Consider the following 11,707-nt stretch of genomic DNA (forward strand, 5'->3'; position numbering starts at 1 on the left):
CTGGCCCCCTCGTTGCTGTCTCAGACCCGTGGGTTTACTTTTCCTGCCTGTTTTTTTTTTTTCGCAGCCTCTCCGGTGAGAAGCGCTTTGGGAAAGCTAACGGCCAGGATTTAAATTCTCCTTTGAAACGACGGCCGCGTTTCAGGCTTTATCTCCTTTCTGTTCAGACAGAGCCACATCAGCGTCGAGGCTCGGGCGAGCCCGTTCTTTTGGGCCGAGGTCAAACACGTTCCCTTAAGAAGATTTTCTCTCGTTTCCAGATAAAGGAGACTTGGGTTCCAAATCAGATTAGTGCTGCGTAATTAAACATTATTGCTTCGGCGTAGCTGACGTTAACGAGGCGAGAGCGGTTAAAAATAAGGAAGCGACAGCGATCTCCAGGGGCTTTCACCAACCCTCAGCTTTCTCTTTCACGAGAAAAGGCACCAAACCAAGGGTAAAATGATCCTTTTTTTATTATTAACCCGTGGTTTTCTTGCCTGCCTTCTTCCCAGGTGCGAGCAGAGTGACTTGGGCCGCCAGCCGCGATGGCGCTCTCCAAAAGGGAGCTGGACGAGCTGAAGCCATGGATCGAGAAGACGGTGAAACGAGTGCTGGGTTTCTCCGAGCCCACCGTGGTCACCGCAGCGCTCAACTGCGTGGGGAAGGGCATGGACAAAAAGAAAGCGGCCGGTACGTCCCCCACGCTCCCGCCCTGACCCCTCAGCTGGCTGTAGGAGCGCTCGGCCCCCCCTGGCAGACCGAGAACAGACCAGAATCCTGCATCTGCACATCCCAGAGGCCTCCAGAGCCCGGGGTGCTGCACTAGTTGGGTCGAAGCCCCCTTTAACTCAGAGTTTTACGGCTTTGCAGAAGTCTCTGCGAGTTCTCTGTCCTCCCGCTCATCCCGGTCAGGGAATTCTGCCGTTTATGCAACTCCTTTTCTTTTCCAGACCACCTCAAGCCTTTTCTCGACGACTCCACCCTGAGGTTTGTGGACAAGCTCTTTGAAGCGGTGGAAGAAGGCCGAAGCTCCAGGCACTCCAAATCCAACAGCGACCGGAATCGGAAGCGAGAGCTGAAGGTGAGCCGAGGCCTGGTTACTGAGCGTTGGTTTTTCTGTTGTTTGGCGGCTGTGGAGGCAGCACCGGTACTCTGCCGCACTTTCCTCTTCCAGAGAGGTACATCTTACACCGCTCAAAGTTCAAGAGAAAAGCCCCTTCTCCGTGACGAAGTGTGTGAGCCTTTACCTTTCAGTTCTCTTTACCTCCTGGCGAGGGAGCGCAGCGCTCTCCTTGGTGGTGGCCGAGGTGGAAGCCTCAGCTTTTGGTTTCTTTAACAACCTCCGCTAGGCTTGTGCAGCGCAGGGACTTAAATATCAGGGCTTCATCTCTCGATTTTCGTGCTCGTTACCGGCACGGGTGGCAGCGCTGAGTCTTCGCTGCCCTGCAAGCTGGCGGCCAGGGGCAGGGCGTCCCACCTCCAGGTAACTTCCTCTTGCTCTTCCTCGCTCAGACGCGCTGTATTTCCATCCGTCAGCTCACGCTGCCCGGCCCTGAGTGAGCAAATCTTCCTCTGGTGGCTTCTCCTTCTCTTTTTTTCCACCTGGAATCCACGGAGGGTGATTTTTGGCCGCAGCACGAGGCGGGTGACGGCAGGGATTTCCAACCCTGCGGCGTTTCTCCCACCTCACGCTTCTCGGGGACGGTGGAAGCCTCGCGCATCCAAAGCTGTTTTCAGCCCCGCGTTCTCTTGGCCTCACTCGCCACCTTCTGGAAATGCATTTTTTTCACCCCTTGCAAACCGAGTTTAAAAGCAGCCGTTCCCTGCTCACAACTTAAGTTTCCTTTCGCTTTTTCCGAGCTTCCTATTTTATGGCAAACTCGTGTTGCTCTGTAACCGTTTAGTCAGCACCTAACCTCGCTTATCCGGGATAATCCTTCGCAGATTTGGAGCTCCCGAGGCGCGGTGGGAGACGGCCGCCTTCGCTCCCTGTTTTCTTGGAGCAACTTGCTTCTTCTTCCACCTTCTGGCCCAGGTTTTAACCCCAGCCAGAGAAGGGCCCCCTCTGGGCTCCGGATGCCTTCGCTAGTTAAGGAGCAGCGTTTAATCAGGTCCCATCCTGCCCGTTGCGGTGCAGCCCGAGGAGCAGCAGGGTTTTAAAACCCAGCCTGGGTTTGGGTGTCCCAGCGAACGATGGAGCTTGAAGCACTTGAGGCTTTTGCAGCGGCCTCGGTCGGAACAAGGGCGCCAGCAAGCATCTGCCGAGTATTTCCCTGCTGTGGTTCCTCTTGAATTTGAGTATTAGCCTGGCACACGTGCACGTTAGCTGCCACGGGGCTGCCAGGAAGTGAGATTTTGGCTGGGTGTTCTCTCCAAGCTGTGCTCCTCAACGCTCTTCCTTCCTGGGGAGGTGGCAGAGAGTCGGGAACATCGCGCATCGCGGCGCTGCTCGGCAGCTCGTGGTCACGGGCCGCAGCTTTGTGGGGAGGCTCTTACGGTCCTGTGGCGCTGCTGGCTCGCGTGGATCCCCCGTTTCTTCCGAACTTGAATTCAGACCCGCCTGGCTTCCAGCTGCCTCGTCCTCTCGTCTCTCATCTTCTTCGTGGCACTGGCCAGCGCGCCGCAGGACAGGGAGGGGAGGGCGCAGCGGCCTGGCGGCGCATCTCACGCTGGCAAAACTGCCGCAGGGATGGGGCTGGGCGCGGGGAAGGCGACGCTTCTCCAGGGAAACATCTGCTCGGGTGTCTCACACGGGTGGCGGTGCTCTCGGCATCCAAACTGACCCGAAAGCGGGCCTGGGGAGCAGCGTAGCAGCCCCGTCCTCATCTCTTGGCGACCGGAACGGAGCCAGGCCCTGCCTGCTCGTCGGCCTCTGCCTCTGGAATTGCCTTTCTTGGAGGTCCTTCGTCGGGATCCACGTCTGTGCGAAGCGAGGTGGTGTGGTGAGGGGGTCAGATCGTGGTCGTGTGTGCAGTGGCTGCCCCCCACCACCGCTGCAGGTTTTAGGGCAGAATTTATTCTCGTGCGCTCAGGTCTGTAGCATCGAGCAGCGGATTAATTCGGAGGGCTACTCGTCATGGTAGCTGGCTGCAGCGTTCTCTCTGGTCTTCCTCCTCTCTCCTTGGTTAATTCTTGTGGGGTAGGTCACTGCTCGGGAAGTTTCAGGAACTAAAACGTAACGGTTTACACACTTTATACTATGGGCAAGTCCTTTCTCTTGAACTTGTAGGTGTTCCAAGAAGTACCTGTGTCTGGATGAGGATGTGTCCCTGTAGAATATGAGCCATTGTAGTGAAGAAGGGATTTCAACTAACGCTTACGACCGGTGTGTATATTTTCATTTCAAATAACACCCTCACACGCTACAGTAACACGGTTGCATGGACAAATCCAGCCTGCCGTACGCAAAACCGGCACTGACAAAAAGAAATCCGTGGCCGCAAGCACGCAAAGGGTGCTTGAAGGGAGCCCTTCCCCCGCCCCCCCCCCCCCCCCCGGTGCAGAGCTCTGCTTTTCCTTTTGTTCTGTGCGACGGCCGCTTCACGCGAGTCCGTCCGCGTGGCCGCCGCTCCCCTTGCCCTCCGAGAAGAGGGAGAAGAGAGGCTCGGTTTGAGCGCAGCGTCTCCGGCTCCGAGCTGGAGTCTCGTGGGTTAGAAGCGTGAGGAAAAGCCGCGGGTGTCCCGCCCTGCCCTAGGACTGCGTTCTCCCTTTGGTGACAGCGTGGTGGGACGGCAGCCTCCTGTACCGACCCCTCTGAAGTTGGCTGAAGACGCAGACACCGTTTTGGCCCGCTCGGGTTACCTCGTGTGCAGGCTTCTTCCGTCTCGCTGGGGAGCTGAGCGAGACCTCGGATCCCAGTGCCAAAAATTCCCTTCGCCACCCGAGGGAGCGACGGCGCCTTTTGCGCGGGCGTATCCCCGTGTGGCCTCCTGTGCTTTAAGCTGCCGGGTGGATCATCGGCGATGCTTCTCTGGTGGGGAACCAGGGCGCAGGCTTCACGTGGGACTCACGGTTAGCTCAGGCTGTGAGTGCCGCCCTGGAAACTCTCAAGCACGACGCGGTGCTGACCTTTCGGTGCTGGATTTACTTCTCCTGGTGCTTTCTCGTCCTAAAACAGCGCCCCTGGGGGGGGAATTCATAGCTTTTAACCAGTCTGCTCTTTCCTTTTGCTCCTTCAGGATGTGTTTGGCGACGACTCGGAGGTATCCAAGGAATCTTCTGGCGTCAAGAAGCGGCGCATCCCGCGGTTCGAGGAGGTTGAGGATGAGCCTGAGGTTATTCCAGGCCCGCCGTCGGAGAGCCCTGGGATGCTGACCAAGCTCCAGGTCAGTCCAACCGCGCTGTTACACACCAGCTCTGCCCCCAGAACCAGCGCTGCCCATCTCGGAGATCTCGAATCCCGATAGTTTAATGTTTTCTTTGTTACCTTGATTCTCATCACAAGCTGAGGAAGCAAACGTTGCGTTGCTTCTGCCCGTCCTTCGTTTGCCGCAGTTGCTGCCTGTGCTCTCCTCACAGAGCTCGCTGCCCCTTGTGCACGGGGCTCGTGATAACGCGAAGTCTTCAAGTGGGGAAAGTTTGGATGTTCTCTTTGCACGAGCTGGAGTGAACGGGAAGGGGAAAGGGTCTTTGTAGGCAGTGCTGGCACCGTAAGACTTCTTTTCTAGAGCCGGAGGCCATCAGTTGGAGCAGTTTGACAGAGCTCTGTGCTCACTCAGCCGGTCTGCGCGCATTTGCAACTGTCAGCGGGTGTAAAAAGGTGCTGGTGACCCCTTCTCTCCTTCTGACAGAGGGAAGAAAATTCACCGTCCAATTTTCTTTCCACAGATCAAACAGATGATGGAGGCGGCCACTCGACAGATCGAAGAGAGGAAAAAGCAGCTGAGTTTCATCAGTCCTCCGACGCCACAGGTATCTACTGGAAGTAACGCGGTGGCGTGAGCTGGATGAGCCGGCCCAGCTCTGTAACAAAATTTATTTCTCTGTCGACAGCCAAAAATTTCCTCTTCATCCCAATCGGAACGTCTCCCCATCGGCAACACGATCCAGCCCTCCCAGGCAGCGACGTTCATGAACGACGCCATCGAGAAGGCGAGGAAAGCCGCCGAGCTGCAGGCCCGAATTCAGGCCCAGCTGGCTTTGAAACCGGGACTCATCGGCAACGCCAACATGGTGGGGCTGGCCAACCTGCACGCGATGGGGATCGCGCCTCCGTGAGTAGCCGCTGTTCTTCTGAGCTCCGTAATCCCGGCGGTCGTGGTGCCAGAATGCCGGTGGAGGGTCTGCCCAAAGGTTTCTTCAGTGCTCCATCGGTTCCCAGCAGTGCTTTAATGGTTGCTGAAGGGACAAATCTGTTAGGGAGGCGAAACGGAGGTTGCTCCGTCCCAGGGCAACGCTCTCCCAACTTCTGTGCACCAGATTTGAGCCCTTTCTGGCCGTATCGGTAACACCTAACGGTACAAAGAAGCCCGTCAGAAAACTTTCACAAAGCATAGGCTGGTCTGGTGGCTTGCTGAGAAAAATGTGCCCCTCGCTTCCTTCCAATTAACGCTGTAACCACGTGTTAATGCGGTGTCTCTGTCTTGCCACCAGGAAAGTGGAGTTGAAGGATCAGACAAAGCCTACGCCACTGATCTTGGATGAGCAAGGCCGAACTGTTGATGCAACTGGTAAAGAGATTGAATTGACTCACCGCATGCCAACCCTAAAAGCAAACATCAGAGCTGTGAAGAGAGAGCAGTTCAAACAGCAGCTTAAAGAAAAGCCCTCGGAAGACATGGAGTCGAACACTTACTTTGACCCCCGGGTCTCCATAACCCCAGCCCAGCGTCAGAAACGCACCTTTAAGTTCCATGAAAAAGGCAAATTTGAGAAAATTGCCCAGAGGTTGCGAACGAAGGTATTTGAGGTCTTGCCATGCTAACTGACAGCACAGAAACGAGGGTTTGGTTTAGGAGGGGCGTTGACTCTCCTCTCCTGGGTTGTGAAAGGGAGCTCTGTTCACTTGAGTGAGAAGCTTTTGAGTAAAACCACCTGCAGCTTTTCTGTCGGCGTCACTCTCGTTGAAAAGGCAGCCGTCCACATAAGATCGTGCTTAAAAAGCATTTTCAGATATCCTTCCTCGCTTGGTGAAAGACAAAATCCGGTGTTTTACTGAGCTTGTTTGTTTGTTTTTGACAAAAGACTGCAAATTTCCAAAGGGAATAGGTGGTTTTCTGGCCAAGTCTTCTTCCGACAGAAGTGGTCACCTTAGGGGTGCAGATTTAAAAGAATCTTGGTAAAGTGCCCGAGTTCCTGGGGAGAATGGGTAGAAGAGCTTAATTAGACAGAAAAGCCCAGGGATGTGCATCACGGGGATGATGATGTGCAACCCAGGGAGATGTTATTTTGGGATCGTTCCATGCTCCTGTTAGGCTTGATAATAAGTTTTTTGGCAAGTTTGTGAGCAAAAGCACTCCGTCGTCGTCTTTTGTGTGGTTTCTTCTGTGGTCTACTTCAGCTTGTGTGCACCTGCTCTGTAATTAGTATTAGTTTTTAAGCATACTGTGCTTAAAAATGAACACTGAATGACCTTTATGTGCCACTTTCCTCTCCTTCTCCTCAGGCTCAACTAGAAAAGCTGCAGGCAGAGATATCTCAGGCTGCCCGAAAGACAGGGATACACACTTCCACCAAGCTGGCTCTTATTACCCCTAAAAAGGAGCTGAAGGAGGGGGAGATCCCAGAGATAGAGTGGTGGGACTCGTACATCATCCCCAACGGCCTTGACTTGTAAGTAAGCGACGTGCCAAGCTTTGTGCTGCTGCAGGAGGAAACTCGGGGGAGGTTTGGGGGGGAAACGCGGCGGTCTCTTGAGCACTTGGGCACATCAGGCCGGACGAATCTGCTCGAGCTATTGAATTCCAACGATGTCCAACTCTTTCTTCTCTAGGAAAGGCGGAACGTCCTCGAAGAGGGAGGAGTACTTCGGCATCACAAACCTCGTGGAGCACCCAGCGCAACTCAACCCACCAGGTACTGCCCTGTAGCAGCCTCTGAGATTTTTAGCCAGTTTGGGTCAATTTTGCTGTTAAGCTGGGCACAAAACACTCCAAAAAGTTGGTGTTAGGTGGGGCGAACCAGCACGCAACCTCTCGGTTGTCATACTGCTGAGCCGTGTCTCTCTTATCCCTGTAAGTAAAGAAGCCACGTGAAGATAAATCTGAAAATCCTGTAAAAATCGTCCAAATGGAGAGGGAAGAGTCTCTGTCTCGTTTTCTGGAAAGTTCTTACAAGACCTGGAGCAGTTTTCCAGCAGCTCGCCTACCTTTTGGTAGCCTTCCCCTTGGTAGCTGGGTTGCGGTGCGGCTGCAAGATCTTCATCTCTGGCAGGCCCGTTTTGACATCCTTGCCCTGAGGAAGGGCCATAAAACAACAACGGAGAATTTTACTGTTCCGTATAAATCTGTGAATAGCAAAACTGTTTTCCTAGCTCGGTAGTCGGTGCAACCAACCTCTGCGGTGCTGCAGGCTGGTTTGGCCATGAAGTGTGGGTATAACAGAGCATGATACGAGCGTATCCCCCAGGAACGGGTGCAGGTGATGTTTTATGTTGCTTCTTCAGACAGATTTATGTTTGCCTTGTTTCTCTTCCCAGTGGACAGCGACACACCGGTGACCCTGGGTGTTTATTTAACTAAGAAAGAGCAGAAGAAGTTACGGCGACAGACTCGGAGAGAAGCCCAGAAGGAGCTACAAGAGAAGGTCAGGCTGGGCCTGATGCCGCCACCAGAGCCCAAAGGTAAGGCTGCAGCAGGCAGGCTGCGTGCCAAGAGCCGGGCTAACACAGGCCCTCAGCTCCGAAACCAGCAGCCTGGGCCAAGCACGAGTGGGAAACGGGTGCGATGGGAACCTCTCACCGCTCCTCTCTCGTCTTCCTTGCAGTAAGAATTTCAAACTTGATGCGAGTGCTGGGAACGGAAGCTGTTCAGGACCCAACAAAAGTCGAAGCTCATGTCAGAGCGCAGATGGCAAAGAGACAGAAGTAGGTGGCACGTTGTGTTTGTCCTTTTTAGGTGGAATTAGTGGTGGTGCTGCATTTGTTCCTAGAGAATGAAATCCCTGAACAAAGCAAGAGCAGTAGGATTACGTGGGCGTGTTGCTCTTGCAGCCTATTTCAGCTGTCCTGAACGAGCTCCCCAAAGCCCTGCGCAGGGAGAATGGTCCGAGGGATCAATTCTTGGCACTGAAGAGTGACTTTGTGCCCTGTATTAAACGAGTTTCGTACTGTGCTGATGATCGGCATCCCGGTTGTCACTAATGAATATTTAGGGAAGTGACCAGGGAAGAATCGGACTGGTGACTGGATCAAAGAAGCCCGTGTCCTTTTCATTCAGGCAGGTTAAGGCAGGAATCTGGGCGGGAATTGAAGCTGTTTTGGGATCCGTGGAACATCTTTGTTTAGGATTTGAAGGATCCGTTTTGATGCTGTAACAGGCGTGGTGTGGGCTGCGTTTCTGCTCATCGCTGTGTCTCTTTGTACCCAGAGCTCACGAAGAAGCAAACGCCGCAAGAAAGCTAACAGCGGAACAACGAAAAGCGAAGAAGATTAAAAAGCTGAAAGAAGATGTTTCACAGGGCGTTCACATAGCTGTGTACAGGTGAGTGCCGGGCTGCTCTTGGGAGATGCTTGTGCACGTGTCTGTTTCCTAAATAAAAAATCTAAACAAAATTCTGAATAAAATTCAAAATAAATAAAAAAAATCCTAAATAAAATCCTGAGAAATGCCCTACAGAAACGTGCTACTAGAGAGGACACAGCCGGGATTGAAGTTTCTGGTGAGGAGGCTGACTGACTGGGGTATCAGAGCTAACGTGATACGTTGCTGTTCAGAAACAGGAAGCTTTCAAGATCTAAATGAAGCTTGAATGTGAAAGGATAGATGCAGCCTCTGAGCAGGCCGATAACAAGAATAGATGATTTGGAAGTGTAAGGAAAGCCCTGAGGAAATCTCTGAGGAGCTGGAGGCAGGAAACACTGGACCCAGTTGAGGGAGGGGTAGGGAGTGCTTGGGCTGATGGTAACAGCTCTGTTTTTCCACAACCTGTTCTTTATCCCGTTTTTAGGGTCCGAAACTTGAGCAATCCAGCAAAAAAATTCAAAATCGAGGCGAACGCTGGGCAGCTGTACTTAACAGGCGTGGTGGTTCTACACAAAGATGTCAACGTGGTCGTAGTAGAAGGAGGTGAGGACTTGGGAGGCAGGTTTTTTGGTCACAGCGTGATGTTCAAAAGCTTGCCTCTAGCAACGGTTATACCTGCGTGTGAAAACAGCTGACTGAGGGTTATGGAAAAACGAGGAAGTGAGGAGGCACTTTGAAATCCCTTAATTAGCGTTATAACAGGGCTAGCACTGACTGCAGAGAGCGCTGTAATCCGGGCAGAAAATCCGGTACATTCGATGCTGAAGGAAAAACGCCCTTTAGATTTAGCTCCTTGCATCTGCTCAGAGCAAGGAGGGCCTGGCCTCAAAGCCCGGCGCGTTTTCTCACAGTTGGCACAGTTCTAAGCGTTTCTGCAAGGTGTTGAAGAGCCTGTTTGGTAGCAGGAAACCCTGAGATGGCCAAGAGCTTAGCACTGTGCCAACGGCCAGTGGGCACTGCTGTGTTTGTGGGGGCCGTTGGTTGGTGCCGCTTTTCAGGATCTCCTAAAAGCTGAAGGTTAAGGGACGACGTGAACGTGATTCTGATTTTTCCCCAGGCCCGAAAGCACAGAAGAAATTCAAACGTCTCATGCTTCATCGAATAAAATGGGATGAGCAAACATCAAACACAAAGGGAGAGGGTAAGCGTAGAAGGCTGTGGGGACGGGGGTGGCAGGAGATCATCTCGTGGCCATCGGGAGGGAAAGCTTCGCTGGATCTCTGCTAAGGAGACCGGTTTTAACTGAAATGCAGCACTCTGTAACAAACACACCAGTGCTGGAGGGGGAAGAAAAACGTCGGGGTGTGCACTTGTGGAGAAGATCTTGCAATTCCCGAGCGTTCCTGGTGTGTTGTACCAGCTGGGGGGGTGGATGGTCACTGGGAGCAGGGGCACCAGGTAACCGTCAGTGTTTTGGGCTTTGACGAGGCAGACGCTCAGGACGGCAGCTGGAAAATTCGAACGCGCAGCAGAGGGGGCTGGAAGGGGCCGGTGTAGCAGCAGTGGGGGGTCTGCACGACTAGAATTAGCTTTGTTTTTTTTCTTTTTCCAGATGATGATGAGTCTGATGAGGAGTCTGTTAAGAAAACCAACAAATGCTCTCTGGTTTGGGAGGTGAGTAGCAGTTCTAATGTGATCTCTGGGGATTTGAGCGGGGCGGGGGCTAACCCCGTCTAACAGAGCAGCTGAGGCTGAAACGATGGAATCGTTCCGCAGCTTTGTATCAAATGACAATCTACAGAACTAAAAAAAATCTACAGGCTCCTTCTGTATGCATTTAACTGTAGTGGAATTAGGAGTATCTCCCCTGCAGTGTAACCTGTGCTTGTGCAACAAGCTTATCACTTGTTAACCTGGGAGAACATTTATTCCCCAAGCGGTTCGGAGCGTCGTTTCAGTTACTTTCCCCCAAAGACGTATTGAGAAGTGTCCCGTTTCTCCTTCCAGGGCACAGCAAAGGATCGCAGCTTTGGCGAAATGAAATTTAAGCAGTGCCCCACTGAAAACATGGCACGGGAGCACTTTAAAAAACACGGCGCAGAGCACTACTGGGACCTGGCTCTGAGCGAGTCCGTGCTGGAATCCACAGACTGAGGGTGCTGCTGCCCCGGCACCCCTCTTTGTTTGAGAACAATACCTCGTGGGAACTCGGACAAACCCCTTCCTCCCCTCCGGTCTCCACAGTACAGCGCATACGATTAAAGAAATATTTTTTAAAACAAATCAGTTACACGTTTCCTGGATAAATTCAGCTCTTGGAGATTGCCGTGCGAACCCGCCGGGCGGTGGCACCCAGCAGCCACCGGCTGCGCTTTAGTGTCTCTTACCTTCTCTGGAAAGTAATTGTTTGGGGGTTAGAGGGGAGAAACAGTTTTCAAAGATGTCTTTAGTCCTTAGGGAACGAGCCCACGGTCTCAGGCTGAGGTATGAGTGCCTCCGCACGGGGCTGGGAGGCCTGAGGGCACTGGGCAGGGTACGTGGTGCCGCGGGGAGACGTTTCCCCGCGGGGAAGAGGGGTGAGCGGGGGACAGCCCCGTGGTCTGAGGGCACAGGGGAAGGAGCACTTGGCGTTTGTAAAGCAGAGTAGGAGACGGGGACTTAGCCCACATCCTATATTTCAATAATAAACTTTTTTTTTTTTTAAAAGCTGAAGCTGTGGTAGTCGCTGTGAATTTCGGGCAGGGCGGGGAGCAGCGGGGTGGGGAGCAGCGGGACCTTCTGGCCCTGGTGTTTTAACCAAAGCCTGACCCTGCTGCGGGTGAGCCCCTGTGAGGGACCTGAGGCGATTCAGCCCCCGGGGCCGGGGCTGGGCAATGCGGTCTGGAGACCGGTAAAGCTCCCGGTAAGGCAAGGCTTCTCGGTAAGGCACGGTTTCCTAATAAAGCTCTCCGGTAAAGCTCCACCGGTAAGGCACGGCTCCCCGGTAAGGCAAAGCCTCCTAATAAAGCTCCCCGGTAAAGCGTCCCGGTGAGGCTTCCCGGTACAGTCGGCTTCCCGGTACAGTCGGCTTCCCGGTACAGTCGGCTCCCCGTTAAGGCTCCCCG

At 53.5% G+C, this 11,707-nt stretch overlaps 1 protein-coding gene across 2 annotated transcripts; it reads left to right on the forward strand.

The window, feature by feature from the left end:
• Positions 1-477: 477 nt before the first annotated feature.
• Positions 478-11,315, forward strand: PRPF3 (pre-mRNA processing factor 3). Of its 2 annotated transcripts, XM_035346595.1 has the most exons (15): positions 528-672; positions 933-1,063; positions 4,161-4,307; positions 4,810-4,893; positions 4,975-5,195; positions 5,575-5,881; positions 6,587-6,753; positions 6,914-6,996; positions 7,619-7,762; positions 7,906-8,005; positions 8,508-8,621; positions 9,088-9,206; positions 9,721-9,804; positions 10,216-10,277; positions 10,611-11,315. In XM_035346595.1, the coding sequence occupies exons 1-15, from the start codon at positions 528-530 to the stop codon at positions 10,755-10,757; spliced, it is 2,055 nt and encodes a 684-aa protein (XP_035202486.1). In that variant the 3' UTR covers positions 10,758-11,315. The 2 variants fall into 2 exon arrangements, 1 of the variants encoding a protein (XP_035202486.1); XR_004756108.1 differs by lacking the exons at positions 9,088-9,206; positions 9,721-9,804; positions 10,216-10,277; positions 10,611-11,315 and adding an exon at positions 8,738-8,992 and having other exon boundaries at positions 478-672; positions 8,508-8,678.
• Positions 11,316-11,707: the final 392 nt, after the last annotated feature.

Source organism: Oxyura jamaicensis, chromosome 25 (assembly GCF_011077185.1).
Source record: "Oxyura jamaicensis isolate SHBP4307 breed ruddy duck chromosome 25, BPBGC_Ojam_1.0, whole genome shotgun sequence".
Lineage (NCBI taxonomy): Eukaryota > Metazoa > Chordata > Aves > Anseriformes > Anatidae > Oxyura > Oxyura jamaicensis.